This window comes from Acinonyx jubatus, chromosome A1 (assembly GCF_027475565.1).
Source record: "Acinonyx jubatus isolate Ajub_Pintada_27869175 chromosome A1, VMU_Ajub_asm_v1.0, whole genome shotgun sequence".
Classification (NCBI taxonomy): domain Eukaryota; kingdom Metazoa; phylum Chordata; class Mammalia; order Carnivora; family Felidae; genus Acinonyx; species Acinonyx jubatus.
In genome coordinates this window covers 79,414,301-79,434,150 of record NC_069380.1, presented here as the reverse complement: position 1 = coordinate 79,434,150, position 19,850 = coordinate 79,414,301, and the positions used below count along the sequence as shown (strand labels likewise).

General features: G+C 52.1%; 1 protein-coding gene across 1 annotated transcript; it reads right to left on the bottom strand.

Annotated features, from left to right (window-relative positions):
- Positions 1-1,002: 1,002 nt before the first annotated feature.
- On the bottom strand, positions 1,003-19,556 carry TEX29 (testis expressed 29). The gene is made up of 6 exons (XM_015084530.3): positions 17,398-19,556; positions 17,199-17,291; positions 13,516-13,626; positions 2,700-2,769; positions 1,844-2,013; positions 1,003-1,176 (listed from the first exon to the last, which is right to left on the bottom strand). The coding sequence occupies exons 2-6, from the start codon at positions 17,254-17,256 to the stop codon at positions 1,136-1,138; spliced, it is 450 nt and encodes a 149-aa protein (XP_014940016.1). The 5' UTR covers positions 17,257-17,291; positions 17,398-19,556; the 3' UTR covers positions 1,003-1,135.
- Positions 19,557-19,850: the final 294 nt, after the last annotated feature.

Below are 19,850 nucleotides of genomic sequence, written 5' to 3'. Positions count from 1 at the left end.
ATATACATGTGCATGCCTGCATGTGCAGTGTGTACAGGCATACATACACTGTGCATGTGCACATATATGTACGCGTATACACACACACGCATACACACAAGTGTGTGTGCACATACATGTGCACACATATGCACACATGCGCACACAAGCATACATACGTGTGCACACACGTGCATACACATATACATGCACACATGGGTACACGTGAGCATGCACATGTGTACATGTCTACATGCACACACGTGTACACATACACATATGCATGTGCATGTACATATGTACTCATACATATGCATATACACAAGTATACATATATATATACATACGCATACATGTACGTATACATATATATGTGCACACACATGAGATCATGCACAAATACAGATACACATGTACACACGAGCATGCATACATACGTGTGCACACGCATACATGTAGACACACGTGTGCACAGATATACATGCACCCGTATGCATACACACATGCACACATATACATGTATGCACATGTGTACACACATGTGAATGCAGGTGCATGCACACACACATGCTCACACACACATTAAGCCCACAATGTCCAGATGAATGAGCCACACCTGCTCTGGAGAACACAAGTTTCCAAGGTAGAGGGCAGAGATTCTCCAAGACTAGGGGCTCGGTGGGCTGTAACCCCCACGGTTAGCACCCACTAGTCGTGTTCTGTCACAGAAGAGGGGCTGTGAGGAAGCTGTAGCAGACCGCCCGGGGCCTCCCAGAAATGGGTGCCACGCCCCTCCTGGGCAGGTCCTGAGGCCCAGTGAGTCGGAGCGACAAGCCCACCCACCCTGTCTCCTGAGAAAGGGCGCGGTGGCCTCTCCGGCGAGGTGCTGTGAGCTGCCTGGACTCCAGCAGCGCTAACAAGTGGCACCACTGAGCGCTGGAAGCTTCCAGCGAATGTCTGTGCACTTCCCAGGTTGTCTCTGTCTGAAGGTAGAATGACAGCACGGACTACAACGACACAGAACAAGAAGCATCTAAAATACCTTTATTGTCTCGTCATTGATCCTGTTTCCATCACACACTTCACAGCGGTTCGCCAGCTGGACCATTTCACTTGGGTGTTTCTGCCAACCTTCACTCTGCCTCCACCGTACACCTCAGTCCTCAGTTTCTTCATCTTCCGTTATTGTCAGTGTTGCTGGATTTAAGATAAAGAAAGAGTGGATCTTTTGAATGGAATACTCAGCCACGTCATGAAGTCTGTGAACACGCCAATTATATGCCATGTAAACAACGATTTACTCAAAGGCCAGTTTGGTCAGTGGGTCTGTGCTGCCTGCCCTGTTACCCAAGGAGAGCGTGGCTTCTGGTGGCTTCGCTCTGCAGAAAGTGCCCTGAGAAGGTAACGCCCTGCCCTGCGGGAAAGACCACAGCTCAAACACGGCTCGGTCAGGGGCAAGGATCTGGATCCTAAAAGACGTTTCAGGAGACCTCTTCTCCCCGCCCTTCTGCTTCCCAACTGCTCCAGTAAAACCAAGTCTCCATGACTGACGGGTTAAGGAGAGACCCAGAGAGGGCGTGTCCCTGCAGATGCCACCTAAGGCAGAACTGACCATTTGGGACACTTCCTTCTCTAACCCGGCCAGGTGCTTGCCTGTGAAAAGCAACGATGGCCAGAGCCCCGGGAGAGACTTAATACATATACCAATGCCTGTGCTTCCTGCAGAGCACCCCCCTGGCACCAGCAGCAGCAGACCATCAGGCCGTCACAGTAGCAGCCGGGTCCCCACACCACCGCCGGGACATGCCCGGCACAGACGAGCTCCCTCAGTTGCGCCCTGTGCGGGGACAGCCCTCCACCTCACCATCCTCTTCCTCCTCCTTGCTGTCCTTGCTCCTGTTCAACGGCTCCGCACTCCCAGGCTTGGACCCCACCTGCTCACCAGAGAGCGTCAATTCCACTTGATCGCTGGACATGGGTGACGGAAGCAGTTCCATGCGGACTTCCTTTTCTCTCCTACTCTCCTGAACAACTCTAACGGGGAGAGACTCTTTGTTACAATCAGGGAAATTAAAGATGGAAAACTGAATGGGCCACTCAGTCCTCCACCAGGACGTCCCCCTCAAACAGGGTTCAGGGTTCAGGATCACGCTTTGCCTTAATAGCTCCCAGGTTAGTTTCCTATACAGGCTGCAAACACACAATGGTGTGTGGCATTCAGACTCCGGAGGGTGAGAACAGGGACAGGGCAGTATGACTGTGCAGAAAGGCCACTCAGGATGTCCCCGGGCACCAGAGGAGTTCCCACAGGAGGGGACTGGTTTTCCTTGCTGTGGGACAAAGTGACTTGACTAGTCTCACTGGCTTTTCTCCACGTCACAAGGGGGCTTGCGGTGGGGGTACCTTGGCCCCGAGTGGCAGCGAGGAATCCAGGCCTGCCTGGGGGCAGCTGCCAGTGGCCACGGCCTCGTGTCCTCGCCACCGAAAGGAGAGGGCAGATTCTCATCTACACCGTAACAGCAGACACCGGACAGGGTTCTCACGGGCAAACGGGGGCCGGCAGGGGGCTGACAGTGTGGGTGCTCCTTAAACGTTGGCAAGGGCCGGGGATGGGAGCTGCTGTCAGGAGCTCAGGCCCTGAGAGGATCCCCCACCTGCTCCCTAGCGCCCTGCGTCCTGCACCTTTTGCGGGTGAGTTCAGACAGGGAGAGACAACTGACCTGTAAATGATAGTGATGACAAAGGCCCCAGCAATGATCACGATCAAGGCAGAAAACACCTGCACGTAGACTGGAAAACAGTTTGTTACAAGTCAGTCCTGCCTCCGAGGTGGGCAGTACCCCTGCCCCTGCCCAGGCGGCCTCTCCTCCAATCCTTCCCTGGGGACACTGCCACGGGCTCCACGCGGGCCATGAAGAGGACAGCTGAAGGCTGCCCATAAGACAGTGGTGCGGGCAGCTCCCTGGTCTCCTCCAGAAAAGCCCCTTTGCCGCCCATGATCTGGGCCTCCCTCCTCCAACTCTCAGGAACCGGTTTCTCCATCTTCAGGCGAGTTATCCCAAGGCTGCCGTACTAATAAGGGGCTCCACTGTCCCCACACTGCCCATGTCTTCCCTAGACGAGCCCACCGGAAGAGCCAAGGCCTCAAGGTGACTCTCGGAGGGGGCAGGCGGCCCCTGTGGCCATGGTCCCCAGTGCAGGAAAGCTCTGGGCCCCTTTTCACCCCCGTGGAAGCAGGCGCAGGTGAGGCCCAGCCTTCTCTTGGGGACCCTCCACCGCAGGACCCTCTCCCACCCAGCTGGGATGGACTTGTGGGTCTCCGTGTCACAGAGCGGTCTCAGGCAGAGCGAGGCACAGTATCCGGGAGCCCTGGTACCCATGAGCGTGCCCCGGCGGGAGCCCTCCACCCAACACGGTCTCCGACAGGCAGAGGGAAGGGTCCAGGGGACTGGAGGGCAGAGCTGAGCTGCCAGCAGGCAGCACACACACCGTTGTCACCACTGCCGCTTCTCTCGCTACTTTCACTCTTAAGGGACAGAGACCAGCCTCCTTGCAAACCCCACCCTGAGTGACAAGATGTGCTTCAAGTCTCTTACCTCCTCCCATAAACCGTTTTCACCCATCCTTAACTGGCAGGAATACTGCTGGACGCTGTGTCCTTGGGAGCGGCCTTCGTGTCCTGAGGCAGCTGGAAAAAAGCACCACTAACCACTGGCTTAACGCAATAGCGAAGTACAGTGTCTGGGTTATGGAGGTGGAAATCCAAAATGGAGGTATCCCTCGAAGACTCTGGGAGGTCCTGCCTGCTTCTTCCATCTCCTGGTGGGCCCGGCGCCCCCGGGTGTCCTTGTCCTTGTAGATGCGTCCCCCGCTCTCTGCCTCGTCATCTTGGGGCATCTTCCCCACGTGACCCTGTCTTCATGTGGTGCTCCCCTGTGTGCGCTGCGTCTAACTCAGGCTCCTCTTGGAAGGACACCAGTCGTACTGGAACCAGGGCCTCTACTCCAGCGTGACCTCATCTTCACTGATCACATCTGCAAAGACCCTGTTTCTACGTAAGGTCACATTCACAGGTACCGGAGGTTTGAACTTCGGCAGATCACTTAGGGGAACACAGTTCAACCCATGACAGAAGGTTAAGCAGTAGCTGCAGAGAAAGCTGCTTCCCAGGCATGGGAAGGTGACTCCAGTGGGAATTATATTCTCTGGACTGAGCCAGAGGGTCTCTGAGAACGGACGGGGCCTCCGGGATCCTTTCCGTGGGGGCTGAAGTCAGAAAACTGAAGGGGGCTGAAGCCAAATGCTTAATTTTCTCATATTGATAGGAGCTCAGTAGGGGATGGTCAGGCATAGGAAGGGTGCTCCGTGGTCAAGCGTGCATCAGGAAGAGGACGGAGGGGGTGGGGGGCTGGCCTGTGTGGTCACCAGCACACCACAGCAGTGAACCAACTGGCGAGCTACTTGTTGGAGGCTCTGTTCTAATCAGCCGGGGCTTCTCTCAGGGATGCCTTTCCCAGGGCAATGTGTTCACCTGAGTTCACCTCTCCATCCCCAGGGCTAGAACAACCAGCCTCTAAGATGGCCTGCGGGAGGGCTTGCCTCCTGGTATTCACACGCAGGTCAGTACAGACACCTCCATGGGGCAGAGATAGCATTACCTCTGAACCAGGGTGTAACTTCTAAGGCTAGGTCAGAGTGTCACTGTGGCTTCTACCCAGCTTTCTCAGGTCACTCGCTCTGGAAAGAGACAGTCATGTCATAAGGACAGGGAAGCAGACCTCACGGCATGGGAAAGGCGTTCCTGTTAACCGTCAGAACCATGTGCCCGCAAAGGGAGCCACTTTGGAGAAGACCTTTCAGTTCCGGTCGGGCCCTCGGATGGATGAGTGGCCAAGCCCCACACCATCCAACTAAGCTTCTAAGCCATCACTTTAGATTATTTAGACACAATTTAGGAATTGTGTTCCCCCCCCCCCCAAGTGATCTGTTGGTCCAAACCTCTGGTACCTATGAATGTGACCTTATTTAGCTAAATTTTGAGCAATTTGTTCTGCAACAATAACTAATACAAGGGTGTAGGCAAAGGGCTTGGCTCAGAGAAAGTATACTTTGAATGATGCTGAATGAACTGAACACAAGGACCCAAGTGAACGAGCAAACCAGGAGCTTTTAAGGGACAAGAAAGGAGCCCTCAAATTCTTGAATTCTGGGGAATATATGCTCCTCAGTGGATCCCTTACTTCATGGTGTAAATTTAGAATTTATGTGAGTGAAGCCGTTGAAGAGACACATGCACATGGACCATGTGTGAGTATTCAAGTCTCAGTATAGCTTCCGCATCTTTACAGGTGCAAGTATTTTTGGTCCTTGGTGTCAAGTTCCTGGAGGCAGAGACTGTATCTCCGTGACTCTCTCTGCACAGGAGCTGGCCAGCACACAATCTGTTATAAACGATATGTATGGTGTATCATAAACAAGATATTGTGATTGGTCACAGAGAAATGGCAGCAACTGAAGAAAGTATAATTTTCTTTCAGAAATCTCTTGGTAAGTTCGCCCCCAGATGCAGTTTAAAGTTTTGAAATCATCTGCATGATTCCCGTGAAGAAACAGAATTTCCAAGTCAAACACTTGGAAAAAAGTGACGTGTTAAATAACGTGCCCTAAAGACTAAAGAATGACAATAAGTCCTTCTCTTTGGATTCCCAATTTGTTCTCAAAGATCTGATGCTAATTTCCCAAGTTCATATTCTTAATAATACAGATTATGCCACAACACAATGTGCACTTCAAACCAGCCAATTTAAGAAGCTGGTGAAAGGTTTTCCTAACATAGAATTATGCGCACAAAGAACTCTCAATACCCTGTCACCGAATACTACAACTTACACAGCACAAAGGCTCGCTTGCCGTCTTGAATGAGAAAGATGTCAAGGAAATGAAAAATATCTTGAGGGCTCAGTGAGAACCCAGATGCAGGGCTCACTGCCCAGCCTCTTCCCACAGACGGCCCAGCCTCTCAAGCCTGAAACAAGTTAGAAGTTAAGAAAAAGCCTCGCCCACGCAACTCCTGTATGAACAGTGCAAGGATGGAGAGAGGATGAACACTTGTCCCCATGCAGAAACGATATCCCCACTTGTAGAACAGTGACGCCTCTTCCAGGACAAAAAATTCTTGAGACTTTGTGTTCTTTTCTGGGTTCCTTACAGACACTGGTAAATCAGGTGCTGTCAAGAACAAGGCTCATTCTTCCTTCCCCTCTCCTGTGGCCTTCTGTTAAGTTTCTCAGGATCCACATAAGAGAGAAAATACAGGGTATCTGTCTTTCTCTGTATGACTTATTTCACTTAGCATCACGCTCTCCAGTTCCATCCACGTTGCTACAAAAGGCCAGATTTCATTCTTTCTCATTGCCACGTAGTATAAAAAAAGTTAGAGTGGGAGAGAGCCAAACCATAAGAGACTCTTAAAAACTGAGAATAAACTGAGGGTTGATGGGGGTAGGGGGGGGATGGGCACTGAGGAGGGCACCTGTTGGGATGAGCACTGGGTGTTGTTTGGAAACCAATCTGACAATAAATTTCATATAAAAAAATTTTAAAAATGGGAAATAAAAAAAAGAATAAGGCTCATTCTTCATATGAGTTATGGGCATAAGTAATAATGTTAACATAAGCAACGTCTCAACTGCATACTAACAAGTACAAAATGGCCAACTCCTGCATAAAATGCTCCTGACAAGATGCTCAGGGGAGGGACAGATGGAAACAGAAGCGGCAGCAGCTTGAATCTGTGTGCCCTTGCCAGCTGCGATCTCCCTTGAAGGATCCATTTCGCCACCTTCTGCTGTTGGGGCCGTCTCCCCGTGGTGGGAGTGAACCGGGGTGACCACCAAAGACCATGATCGCGTGCGTGACCTCATCAGGGAACCGAACAGCTTCTGCACCTTCATACGTAGAAGACTGAAAGAACACATTCAAATAAATGCCCTTTGGATGGGAAGGTCTCTTGCTTTTAGAAGCCCCAAATGGTAAACATCTCTGAAAAACCTCAGGAAGACATCAGAGCCTTCCAGAAAGGAAAACTCCACGATGGAAATGAAGTGAGCCGGACCCTACTCATCTGTGGCCCCCAAGTAGTGAGATGTGTGCGGCAGGCCACTGAGGCCACAGAAAGACAAAAAGATAACAAATGCAAAAAGCACCAGATGACGGCCAGACCGCCACCAGGGCCGTGGACTCTGCTCAGAGCAAGCCGCCGCACAGCAGGCCATCCCACGCTGGAAGACTGGGGCCCAGGCAGGGTTCTGCCTGAAGGTTGTGGGTTTATGATGAAGAGGCGGGAGGGCAAACCCCTTTAGAGACAAAGCGCCGTGACTCCCTGCAGCTCTCACCACCCGCTTGTGTATGACTGGACCGGAGGTTCACCGGAGTCCATAATTTCCAGTGTGACATCAGGAATTAAAAAAAAAAAAAACATGGCAGAAAAGAACCCCCCTCCCCCCACCAGATCCTTCCTCCATAAAAACCAGTGAGAACATTGGCACCATTTGTCAGAATCTACTTTCTCGGAACTCGGAAACTTAACCAATCAAAAGCTTGCAGATGAACAAATGACGGTCACTAAGAACAGTGACCTGTGGACATTTTAACTTGCCCTATTCCCACTCCTGCTCACCTCTAATTCCATGCGAGTCTTGAACCAATAGCCCACAGTCATGGTGACCACTAGCAGCCTGGCATCCCTGGAGGGAGCAGAGCAGGGCTGAAGATCCTTCAAAGTCCCAGGCCCAGAGCACCGTCATTACTTTGTCCACCTGCCACTTCACTAGAAGATCCCACTTGCAAGGCTGTCTTTGTTTGACCTGACTTGGAGCTAATTTAGCGTGAACAGCTTTCTCTCAGGCATTTGTTGAAAACAGAGGCAACTGTGGAAAATCATGGCAGCTAAAGTGGCCGACAGCACTTGGGGGTGGACCAGAAAGCTTAAAAGGAAAACTTGGGGAATTATCTGTCTGAAGGGGGTTTGAAAAGCTGCGACATATTCCCTGGAATCTAGAAGGCAATGGGCATACTCAAGGCTGTGTACGTACAGAGGAAATACCGGAGAAGGTCCTAGGCTCTCACTTCTGGCTGAACTCAAGGCTCTGTGTAAGCGTGGAGTAAAGATTAAGGCACAGTTGAAAATTGGCTGACGGCTGAAGGTATGTCCCCAACACACACATAGAGGCCCTAAGTAAGCGAAGACTGTGAGACATTGTTTCCAAGCATCTCGGCAGATTTCTGTCATTAGCTGACCAGCAGACTAACAAGCAGAGTCTTCAATGGCTGCAGACCACAAAGAATACAGACTTTACTGAATTCATTCAGAAAAGTCATTAAACAACGCCAACGACAACTTTGGGGAGGCAGGAGAACACAGTTTTCAGAGGTGCCACATATTTCTAAATGTCTAGTTTTCAACAAAAAACATTAGATATGCAAAGAAACAAGTATGGCCACACACACACACCATCAGTAGAAACCGTCCTTGAGGAAGACCAGATGTTGGAATCACCAAACAAAGACTTTAAATTAGCCCCTTTAAATACGGTCAAAAGAGGGGCGCCTGGGTGGCTCAGTCGGTTGAGGGTCTGACTTCAGCTCAGGTCATGATCTCACAGTTCGTGAGTTCGAGCCCCGCATCAGGCTCTGTGCTGACAGCTCGGAGCCTGGAGCCTGCTTCGGATTCTGTGTCTCCCTCTCTCTCTGCCCTTACCTCACTCATGGTCTGTCTGTCTGTCTCTCTCTCAAAAATAAATAAACATAAAAAAAATTTAAATATGGGCAAAAGACTGAAGGAAACCATATCTGAAGAGCTTAAGTATGAAAACGGTATCTCACCAAGTAGAAAGTACCAATACAGACACAGAAATTATTTTTTTAGAAAAGAACAAAATAGAAATTCTGGAGTTGAGAATATGATACCAGAAATGAAAACATCACTAGAGGAGCTCAACAGATTGGGGTGGGCTAAAGAAAGAATCTGCAGACTTGAAGATAAATGAGTTGAGATTACCCAGTCCGAGTAACAGAAAATAGGATCAAGAAAAGCTCACAGAGCCTGAGACCTGTGGGGTGGACCAAATACGCACAATGAGAGGCCCAGAGGGAGTGGACAGACACGAGAATGTCTGAAGAAACGGCAAAATTTCCCACATTTGATGATGAGGATAAATTCAAAGACACATGGCAAACAGTCAAAAGAGAATCTTGGAAACAGCAGAAGAAACGTGCTTTATATAAAGAAGCCTCAAGACTAAAAGCAGATTCCTTGTCAGAAACCATGGAGGTCAGAAGGCTAAAAGATGAAATACTCTAAGTGTTGACAGAGAAGGACTGCCAGTTAGGAATTTTATACACTGCAACTCTATCCTTCAAAAATGAAGGACAGATTAATACATCCCCAGATACACAAAAACAGAGACTTCATCACTAGCAGACCTGTCTTACAGAAAATGCTAAAGGGAGTCCTTCCAGATGAAAGGATACTAGACAGTAACTCAAATCCACAGTTGTCATCAAGAGCACCACTAGATGCAGAAAAAGAATTTTATAAAATCCACCACCTTTCGTAATAAAAACCCTCCAGAGAGTAGGAAGAGAAGGGAACTTACTTGACCTGATAAATGGCCTCTAGTAAAACCCACGGCTACCAGCACATGTAATGATGAGACGCTGAAAACTCTTTCAAGATCAGGAACCAGAGAAGGATGTCCATTCTCACTGATGAATGGAATCAGTGAGTTTCTAGCCAGGGCAATTAAGCAAGAAAGTGAAATGAAACCAACTGTATTGAAAGAAAGAAGTGAAATGATCTCTATTTGCAGATGATATACTCTTATATCTAGAAGATCCTAAGTAACCAACTAAAAATGGGAAGTCATAAGTGAACCCAAAAGGTTGCAGGATACAAGATCAACATACAAAAGTCAATTATATTTCTGTATTCTAGCAAACTTTCGATTTTCCTGTGTATATTCCTAGGGTTCTATATACAATCTGAAAACCAAACTAAGGAGACATATCCATTTACAACAACATCAGAGAGAATAAGATGCTTAGGAATAAATGTAACAAAAGAAACACAACTCGAAACTATAAAATACTGTTGAAAGAAAAGATCTAAATAAGTGGAAAGACATCCTTGTTCATGGATCAAAATTAACATTATTAAAATGGTAATACCCACCCCCAAGTTATCTATAGATTCAACACAAATATCCCCATCAAAATGTCAGATGGCATTTTTTTTCAGAAATTGACAAGCTGATCCTAAATTAATATGGAAATACGAAGAATCCACAGTAACCAAAACAACCTTTAAAAAGAACAAAGTTGGAAGACTCATGCTTTTCAATTTCAACATTTATTATAAAGCTACATTAATCAAAATGGTGTGATACCGGCTTAGAGGAATAAAACAATAGTCCAGAAATAAACCCTCACATTTACGGGCAATTGATTTTCAACAAGGATGCCAAAGCAATTCAACGGGGGAAAGAATGGTCTTTTCAACAAATGATGCTGGGACACCTGGATATCTGTATGCAAAAGAATGAAGTTGGATCCCTGCCTCACAACACGTAAAAAAAATTAAAACTCAAAATGGACCAGAAACATGGATGCATAAGCTAAAACTATAAACTTCTTAGAAAATACCAGAGATGTAAATCTTTGTGACCTTGGATTAGACAATAGTTTCTTAGCTAGAACACCAAAAGCACAAACAGCCAAAGAACAAACAAACTAAGCATCGTCAAAACTAAGAAAGTTTGTGCTTCAAAGAGGCACTATCAAGAAGGTAAGACGACCAAACAGATTGGGAGGAAGTAGGTGCAAATCACGTATCTGTTAAGGGTCTACTATCCAGAATATACAAAGAGCTCTTACAACCCCACAATAAACAGACAATCAACCCAGTTAAAAATCGGACAAGGAGTCTGAATGGACTTTTCTTCAGAGAAGATATACAAATGGCCATAATAATGCATATGCAAACACACTCACCATGGTACTCATCAGGGAAACACCAATGAAAACCCCAGTGACCTACAACTCCACATCTACCATGATGGCTATAATCAAAAAGAAAGACAACTAGTGCCGGCGAGGATGGGGAGAAACTGGAATCCTTGCGTACTGCTCTTCAGACTATCAAACAGTGCAGCAATTGGGAAAGTAGTTTGGCAGTTCCTTAACAAATTTTTAAATATAGTTAACGTATGATCCAGCAATTCTGGTTCTAGGTAAACACACAAGGGAAGTGGAAACAGGTTCATGCAAAAACCTACACACAAATGTTCATAGTGGCATTATCCGTAATAGCTAAAAAGTGTAAGCCACCCAAATGTCCATTAAGTGATACAGGGGTAAACGAAATGTGACATGTCCATATACCGGAATGTTATTCAACCATACAAAAGCATAAAATGCTGACTACAACACGGATGTGTTTTGAAAACATTGTGTGAAAAAAGCCAGATACACAAGGCACACACTGTAGGATTCCATTAATAGGAAATGTCTAGAAGAGGAAAACCCATAGAGGCCAATCAGTGGTTCCCGGGGGTTGGAGGTGGGGTGGGGGGACGGGGAATGGGGATTGTCCAGTTGATGAGTACAGGGTTTCTTCTGGGGATAATAAAAATGCTCTGGACGGGATAGTGGGGATTCAACTCTGTGAATATACCAAAAGCCAACGAACTGTGTACTTTAAAAGGGTAAATTTTATAGGAATTTGGTCTCAGCAAAGATAACAACCAAAAAAGAGATAACTTCCAGTTGTTTCTATCTACAGGTTCAGGGGAAGGTGTGGGATCCTAGAGATGCCTGGGTCTCCCAGAGGCAGAGATCAGTAGTGAGGGTCTGGACCCAAGTCTTCCCAAGTCAAGATCTGGAAGATACATTGTCATCAGGAAATCTTCCCAGCTATTGATGGTGTTTCTCATGGCCTCTGACTGCGCCTCTTTCTGAGAAGCCAAACTTCCTCTTCTTTTGCCCCAAGTGCCAAATCTTCACCATAAAGCAAGACACAGGCTTCCCCTTGGCAAGCCAGGATCCCCCAATGGCTTTTGCTTCTTGAATCCTTTTGTCCAAAAGGTCACTTTCTTCTTGAAGGCGCTGGCTAGGCGGGATCCAGGTGGCCCCAGTGGGTCACTCTTTGGTAACAGTTACCAGTCACAATTGTTCCTGACTTGCTAAGCCTTCCCGTGTCCGGGAATGAGAGGAAAGTCCCCATGTCTGTCTCTAAGGGCTCAGCCTACCTGGGGCTCAGAGGAGGAAACTAGAAGAAACCTTCCCAGTTGTGTGGCACGAGTGTGCCTTTATCCATTGGGGACGGGGGACAGAGCAGAGTGGCCTGGGACACGCTGTCCCACAGCACCGGAGCTGCTGGGTGACCACGGCCAGCTGCCAGCTCCTCCTGCCTGCCGGCCCCTCCCCCTCTCCGACAGGGCCCTGAGCAGGCTGCCTCATTGCAGAGACTTGCTTATCCGTTCCCAGACACTCCTAGAGCCAAGCATCCTCATTGCTGAAAGGGCCACCAACAGGGCAAGAAGACACATCAGTCATCAAGTGGAATTTCTTGACGGGTTTGCAACTATTTAGAAAATTCTAGGGGCTCAGTCAGTTGAGTGTCCAAGTGCTGATTTCAGCTCAGGTCATGATCTCACGGCTCGTGAGTTTGAGGCCCATGCCGGGCCCTGCACTGACAGCACGGAGCCTGCTTGGGATCCTTTTCTCTCCCTCTCTCTCTGTCCCTCCCCTGCTCGTGCTTATTCTCACACTCTCTCAAAACGAATAGTAGAAACAAAGAAGAAAATTCTCGAGGCACAGAAGACCAAAGCTGTGAGGTGTGAGTAAACACCCAGACTGCATCACTAGAGAGCCCTTCCCACAGGGGCCCCGCTAACACCCCCTCCACACCTGCCTCTCCCACCCAACTGTGACTCCCCCGTTTCCTTCCACCGTGTGCCTCCCTCACCACCTCCGGGAAGCGGGCCCTACTGAGGGTGGCGGCCTCTCCCTGCCCCCACTGCCCCCTCATCCCTGGACCCCCTGCCAGCCTGGTCTCCCCAGGCACACCCCAGGCCCCAGGGGTCAGGATACGCACCTCAGTGGGAGTCTGGTTTTGTTCTGACGGTGACAAGCCTGAGGAGAAGCCCCATCGGGGCTCGTCCTTGGCCCTCATGCCCCGGCTGCAGGGCTCCAGCGCCCACGCTCAGTGGGTCTGATCTTGTGCACAGCTGGTGACCAGCACGCCCGGAACCAACTGCTTCTGCACCCCCAGCGTGCCCAGGGTCCCAGAAGTACCCTCCCTATTATCAGGTGGATTCCATCTGGGAGTGAATTTCCTCTGGTGGCTTTTCCCTCGTTCACAGACCCTAAAACTGCTCTTCCCACCAAGGTGCCAAGCAGAGTGATGGGATCAGGGAACAACAGAGGCCCGTCCAGCAGGAGGCGCCCGGGAGGGAGGCGGGCTTCCCGGGTACTTACTGGGAACCGCTTTTTCATAGCACACGCTTTTGTAGAAGCAGCACCCGAGTTCCTTGCACCGGTCTCTGGTGATGTTGTAGTCACATATGTTGTAGAGAGGAATGTCACACACTGCAAAGCACAGACACACACAGCCGTTAGCACCAAGAACACAGCCGCAGCGGAGTTCTAAATACTCGTGCCTGGGAGGGGGCACCCGTGGGCTTGCACTGTGGGGTTTTGTTATGCTTTTAATTACGCATCCGACGAATCTCACTTTGACGCGAGGATCTAGAATGAGTTAGATTTCTGAACAAAACAATGTCAAGCTAACTGCACAGAATAATGCAGAGTCCCCTGCTGATTAAGGAGATAGAGCATCTCAGCAGAGTGCTCGCGCACATCGGCACTCTGCAGAGCAAAGAGAAAACAAAGATCTGATACAGCCAGCAGATGTGGGGGGTTCAGGTTATAATGCGTAATTAATGCACATTTAAGCACACGTGAGTTAAAATTATCAACACAGGCTACGGGGTAGCTTGGCATTTTAAAGTTGAATCAAAAGGACCAAGTGAAATGACAGTTTTGACCAAAAAAAAAAAAAAAAAAGAAAAAACTCAGAAGTGAACACACTGAATGTGCATGAGCAGATGGTGGGGACAGTGCTCAGCACAGCTCTGGCACCAACGGCTAACGCGTGTCCAGCTAGGAGGACGAGTGAGTCCCCTAACCGGCAGTCAGCAACATCTGCCCCAGACCCTGCTGGGGCTTCCGGTCCCGAGGGAAAGGGAGGAGGGGTCTCCGGCTGCCTTGGGGCTGGTAAGCCTTTCAGGTGCAGGGGCTCCAGGGAAACCCACTGTCCCTCCTGCTCTTTTCTGAGACGTGCGTTTGGAATGTCACTGCGGACACAGCAGCACAGCCCAGACGTGTGGCAGGACCGGCAACACGAGGCCAGGCAGGGTCGGAGATGGGGAAGTCTGGCTGTCACCCTCCTGCCCCACTGCCCCCCCACTACAGCCAGGCATGCTGGGCGGGTGGGGCCGGCCTCCCCCGCCGCCTGCGGTCACCCAGCCCTCAGTCAGCCCTCCACCTCACATGGGGCCTGGGCTGCAGAGGGCCTGCCAGGCGCTCAGGGTGGCCACACGGTGCCCGCTGGTGGCTCCCACAGGACAGTCAGGGTGGCGGCAAACACCGGCTCCAGAGAGTTCCAGGAGACCCAAGACCGCACAGCTGCCAGGCAGAGCCCAGATCTCCCCTTTCCCACTGTCTCCACAGGACCCATTCGGTGGGTGCCCTTCACAGAGCCTAGGGGACATTCTTCACATGGCTCCATGACAGTGGAAGTTTATCTTGGTAAACAGCACGGGGGGGAAAACAATCCATTCAGGCGTAACTTTGTTCGTGACTGTCTCTTCAATGTTACTCCCCAGGTGAGAAAACACAGGTATGTGAGTTCCCATCCTGATCACTCGAATGGGATCGTTTGCCACAGCAGCTGGCCCCCCAGCGCACCCGTGTGGAAGCTCAGTGCCCCATTACACCTGAGACCTCTGTGCCCACCCCCTCCTCCCCAGGACTGTTTTCTCTGCCTGCACCTCCCACAAGGTCCTGATGTGTTTCTGCAAAGGTGCCCAACACAAAGAGCTCATCCACATCTCCATCCCTGGAGTGACCCCTCTGCCCAGCCCACAACCCCCAAAGACGGGGCAGGGGGCGGGTTAGTGAGGCTTTACTGAGGACATCCTGTAGCCCCGGACTGGCCAGCTAAAAGCATCAAAGGACAACCCACAATCATGTGACCATTGGGCACCAGAAGCGGTGCCTTCAGCTGCCCCACCACACGCTGCTCGCTGGGAATGGTACCTGACACCTGACCTAGGGATGGGGCGGAAGCCAGAAGGTTGGCATCTCCTTGGGCAGGGCCTGGCTGCTGGGGCTGCACCCCATGCTGCCCATGACATCCAGGGAACGCCAGGGCCCAGGTGAGAAAGGCAACGAGGAAGAGGGAGACGGCAGCCCTTGCGACGGCCAGGCCGCTGAGCACCTCCGGTTTTGGAGAAACAGAGACTGGGGCAAAATAAAACACAAGGGCAGGGGGCCCAACATCCCTGGGGGAAGTGCCCTGTGCCTCATGAGGACCAGGTGCCTTGGGTCACAGCCAGGGGGGCGGGTCTGGCTTGGTTCTCCAAGTGTCCTCAGGGGTCTTTCCTCTGCCATGCTTACGTGTCCTCTCACACACGCCCTCGTGCAGACGCGTCCTTGCCCGTGGTAATGCAAGGTGCCACCTGCCCACCTGCCTTCCCTCTCCGCCAGCCCAGCCCCCATACCTGCCCACCCCACCGGCCCATCTCCTACCTGCCCACTCCCTCCGCCCGTTCACCTCCCACACCTCAGAGTAACAGTTAACAGCCACGTTGATGTCCACAGAGGACGACAGAGACACTTGCGTTCACCCCCAAAACTGGTGGAAGGGCAGCTTATGGTCAAAACGCAGGTGGATCACTGTGACCCAGGAGAGCAGGCCCCTCTTTCAGACTAGTGAGGACAGGGACGATGACCTCCCGCCCCTGACTGGCCAACCCACTCCAGCCACACCCAGAGAAGGGGCACCTGGCCAGCCTCAGAACGGGGTGGGCACCAGGGTCCCCGGTCTCACCGCCCTGAATAGAGGCGAGATGGGCCACCCGTGCCCCAGGCCCTGAGAGCGGACTGTCCTCCACACAGGCGCTTCCACCAGGAGACTCAGGGGGCACTCCAGGCCAGCCATCTCTGCCGCCCACTTGGTGCCCCAGGTGCAGGCCACCTGCCTCCTCTGCACGGAGCCATGTTGATCAGAAACCACAGCCCCTCCCGTGAGCCCCCTTGGCCTGGTTTAGAGCCTGGGCCTGGACCCTGGGGCCTCAAGTGAGACCCACTGACCTTCGTTTCCCAGCTGCCCTGTGTGATGCAGCCCCCCCCGAGACCGGCCCCCAAGGGCATCCCGAGGGCTTGGCCCTCAGTGGATTCCTGTCAGGTGACAGGAGAAATGTGTCTCACGGAAGCTTGGCCGGCCCGGGACCCTCCCTCGTCAGGCCTGACTCCAAGCCAAATTAAAAAAAAAGAAGAAGAAAACCAAATTTCTTTTCCTTCCACTTTCCTATCTTCTGTTTGTCACCAAAGCAATGCACGGAGAAGGGTTACGTGAGAAGTCAGCACGAGCGTGCACAGCAGGAACGGCCCTTCCCTCTCCTCACGTGGTCCCCCAGGGTCTCAGGCTTCCAGGACACCTACCTGGGGGCTCCCAGTGACCGCAAGCCTTGCAGAAAGCCACATCTTAGCAGACTCCTTCAGCACCCAGTACCAGGGGTCCGACTGCAGACCCTGGGCACCAGGGAAGCGGGAGGAGGGCTTTACCACGGAGAAACGTGTTCCCCTCACGAAAAAGGCACTCTTGCCATAACCACTTTGAGACAGAAGGTAAGTCTGACACCTCACAGTGAACCGGGTTTGACCCTAGAGCCCTGGGAGTTAAATGCGTTTCTTGTGAATGCCTCAGGTCCAGGAGCTTCCTTCCGCACTGAGAATTTTGAGAGAGGAGGCTGCACAGCCTTTTCCTGCGTTATTTTTGAAAGCACACGTTCCTTTGCCCCCTTCCCTGGCTCAAGCTGGTGACTAACCGCCATCACCTTGGGGTGGACCAGCCCCCACGGCGGTCTTTCCGTTACCTGCAAATTTCTTCAGGAGGTGAGAAGGGGATTTCTTTAATTCTGGCGCATATCTCATCGTAGCAGCTGACGGAGACGCGGGGTCGAGGGAACCTGGGGGAGACAACAGGTCAGCCCAGGTAGGACCTCGCTGGGGGGCTGGCGGCCGTGGTCGGTCTAGTGACGGGGTGGGGCTGGGCAGAGCGGACCCCGGTCTCACCTGGCAACCACGTCCCCCACTGAGCCTGCTCAGCCGCACAGTCCCACAGTTCCACTTCAAGTGGACAACTTTGGATCCAACAAACTTGCACCTCCTCCCTCCACCGCTCCCACCAGTGGGACCTAGCTCCAGTGGTGGGCCCACCCTGCCCGCTGTGATGTCACACAGACCCCATGACATCACAGAGGGAGCAGGGTGGCGATGCTGGCAGCTGTAAGGTGGAGGGACTCTCACATGGTTGAGGAGTGCAAGGACCCCAAGTGCGAGGGGTGGGGCTTTGAACACCACCAAGACCCCCTTCTGCGTGACACCCAGGCCTGGCTTCTGAACCACGGGTTTGCATCCTGCCGGCACTCCTGGGTCCTCCTTCTTGGGGTGTCCACATTTGCTGAGACAAACCCTCCACCTCAGGGATGTGTAGCCCATGGAAGGAGACAGACCACGTCAGATCAGACGTGTTACAGAGAAAAAGACAGCAGAGCGCAGTCAGGACTGATTTTCTGCTTACACAGGGTAAGTGGGTGGCCTCGGGCTTATGTGGTGTCTGAAGAGTTTGGGGAGAAGTGAGGGAGTGTGTGCAAAAGCTTGAAGAAGCAGCAAGTGCAAAGTCCACGGGGTGAGGCACCCCTGGCCAATCTGAGAAACCAGGAGGCTGTGCACTTAGGGACCTAAAGACCCAAATGGACGAATCTAGCTGGGGCTGAGGTCCCATGGTGGGGTGGAAAGCCATCTGAGTGCCTTGGAGAAGGAACCTGCTGGGGCCACAGGACCTCCATGAGGCCTGGGAGGTGGGAGCTCGGGAAGAGTGGGAGAGAAGGGGAGGCCTGTGCCCAGCCCAGAGAAGTGAGACCAGCAATGAGGCCCAGGTGACCGTCCTGTCCCTGTCCCACACCTGGAGTGAGGAGCAGGGACCCACTGGGGAGGGCTGGGTGCTAGCAGATGGCAGGTGGGAAGGAAGCCCTAGGACATGGCAGGAGGGTCATGGAGGCCACAGCCAGCCCTGTGAGGTCAGGGAGCCATGCTGGCTGAGCCCGGGGCAATGAACTGCCACCAGAAGGGAGGGGATCAGGGAAGCATCGTGCTGGGACCTGTCCCATTGTGACCCCAAGAGCAGTGGCTAGGGAGTGTCAAGGCCCCAGCCTCAGGGAGACCTGGGAGAAGGCAAACCATGACCACCAGGCCGCCACAGAGCATGGGATGGACCTAGGAGCACGAGGGCGGCAGGGACAAGGCCTCAGCAAGGAGACCAGCCCCCCAGCGAGAGCAGCCTGGAGAGCAGGGGGTCTGTGGTGAGCCCGTGGGGTCACACCAGGCGGGCGCAGGCTTTGGTCCCCCTCCTTGTTAAGTTTCCTCATCTGTGACACGAGGGTCAGGACCCAGTGACCGACGCGTAGCTGAAGCCCAGTGAACAGTAGTGCCCACATCTGGGGTCCTGAGGGTCAGGCAGGGCTTCTGGCAGCCCCACACGCTAGCCCATCACCCCCCACGTGTAATTCACGTACCGCACGCTTCACCCACTTGCAGTGGGCATATTCACAGTTTGCAACCATCACCACCCACGTGAGAATGGTTCCATCAGCTCAGGGAGGCTCCCTCTCCCCCCAGGCTCCACCTCCTGTCTGCAAGGTCTGCCTCTGAAGGTTTCCTACCGACAGAAGCACAGAGCACACGGTTGTGGGCGTGTGTCTTTCACTCACAGGGTTTCAAGCTTCATCCAGGGAGCGGTGCGCCTCAGCACTTGGTCCCCTGGCGGCTGAACAGTGTGGATGGAGCTCATTTGCTTAGCCGAGTGTCGGCTATGACATGTGCGGCCGTGGAAGGCACAGGCCGGGCAAAGGGAGCAGCCAGCGTGGCCTGCGTTGCCCGTTACCCCGAGTCCTGTTTCCCCGGGATAAGTAGTGACCGCCCTTAACGGATTTTATTCTAGCTAAGAGAAAGACACTTGCTGTTGTCAACTGTGAGGTCTTCCTGTGGGACAATGTGGGTGTTGTCCTGGGTTTTCCGACATAGGAAAAGTACCATGGGGGCCCATTACGACTTCCACAAGAACTTCAACTACTAGCCTTTTACAAATGCTCTAATGGGATTTGGTTAACCTACGACAGCAGCATCACTCCAGCCCCACCTCTGAAGGGGCCAGAGCCTCAGGCAGATGCCACCAACCTGGGGGGGTGTAAAGACTGGGCGGGGGAGAAGGGGAGGGTGGTTAGGACAGGATCCAAGTCAGCTCAACTGGGTGGGCACGGGCACTCTGGGAATCCTCCTCGAGGGCAGGGGAACCAGGACCACTGAGGGAGCAGCAGCCCTGCCACATTGTGCATCACTTGTGGGCAAGGACAGGGAGTGGGGACAGAGCCCATCAGGGTCTCCTGAGAGGTCTATCCGCCCAGGGGAAAGAGAAACAGGCTGGTGGCCAAAAAGGAAACTGCACAACTAAAGCAGCTCTGTAAAAG

Excerpts from the sequence above, each read along its gene's own strand:
- TEX29 (XM_015084530.3), bottom strand. The coding sequence starts at position 17,256 with ATGAGATATGCGCCAGAATTAAAGAAATCCCCTTCTCACCTCCTGAAG. Across the intron at positions 13,627-17,198 it reads CCTCCTGAAGAAATTTGCAG|TGTGTGACATTCCTCTCTAC; the intron begins GTAACGGAAAGA and ends TGTGCTTTGCAG. Across the intron at positions 2,770-13,515 it reads CTATGAAAAAGCGGTTCCCA|TCTACGTGCAGGTGTTTTCT; the intron begins GTAAGTACCCGG and ends ACTGTTTTCCAG.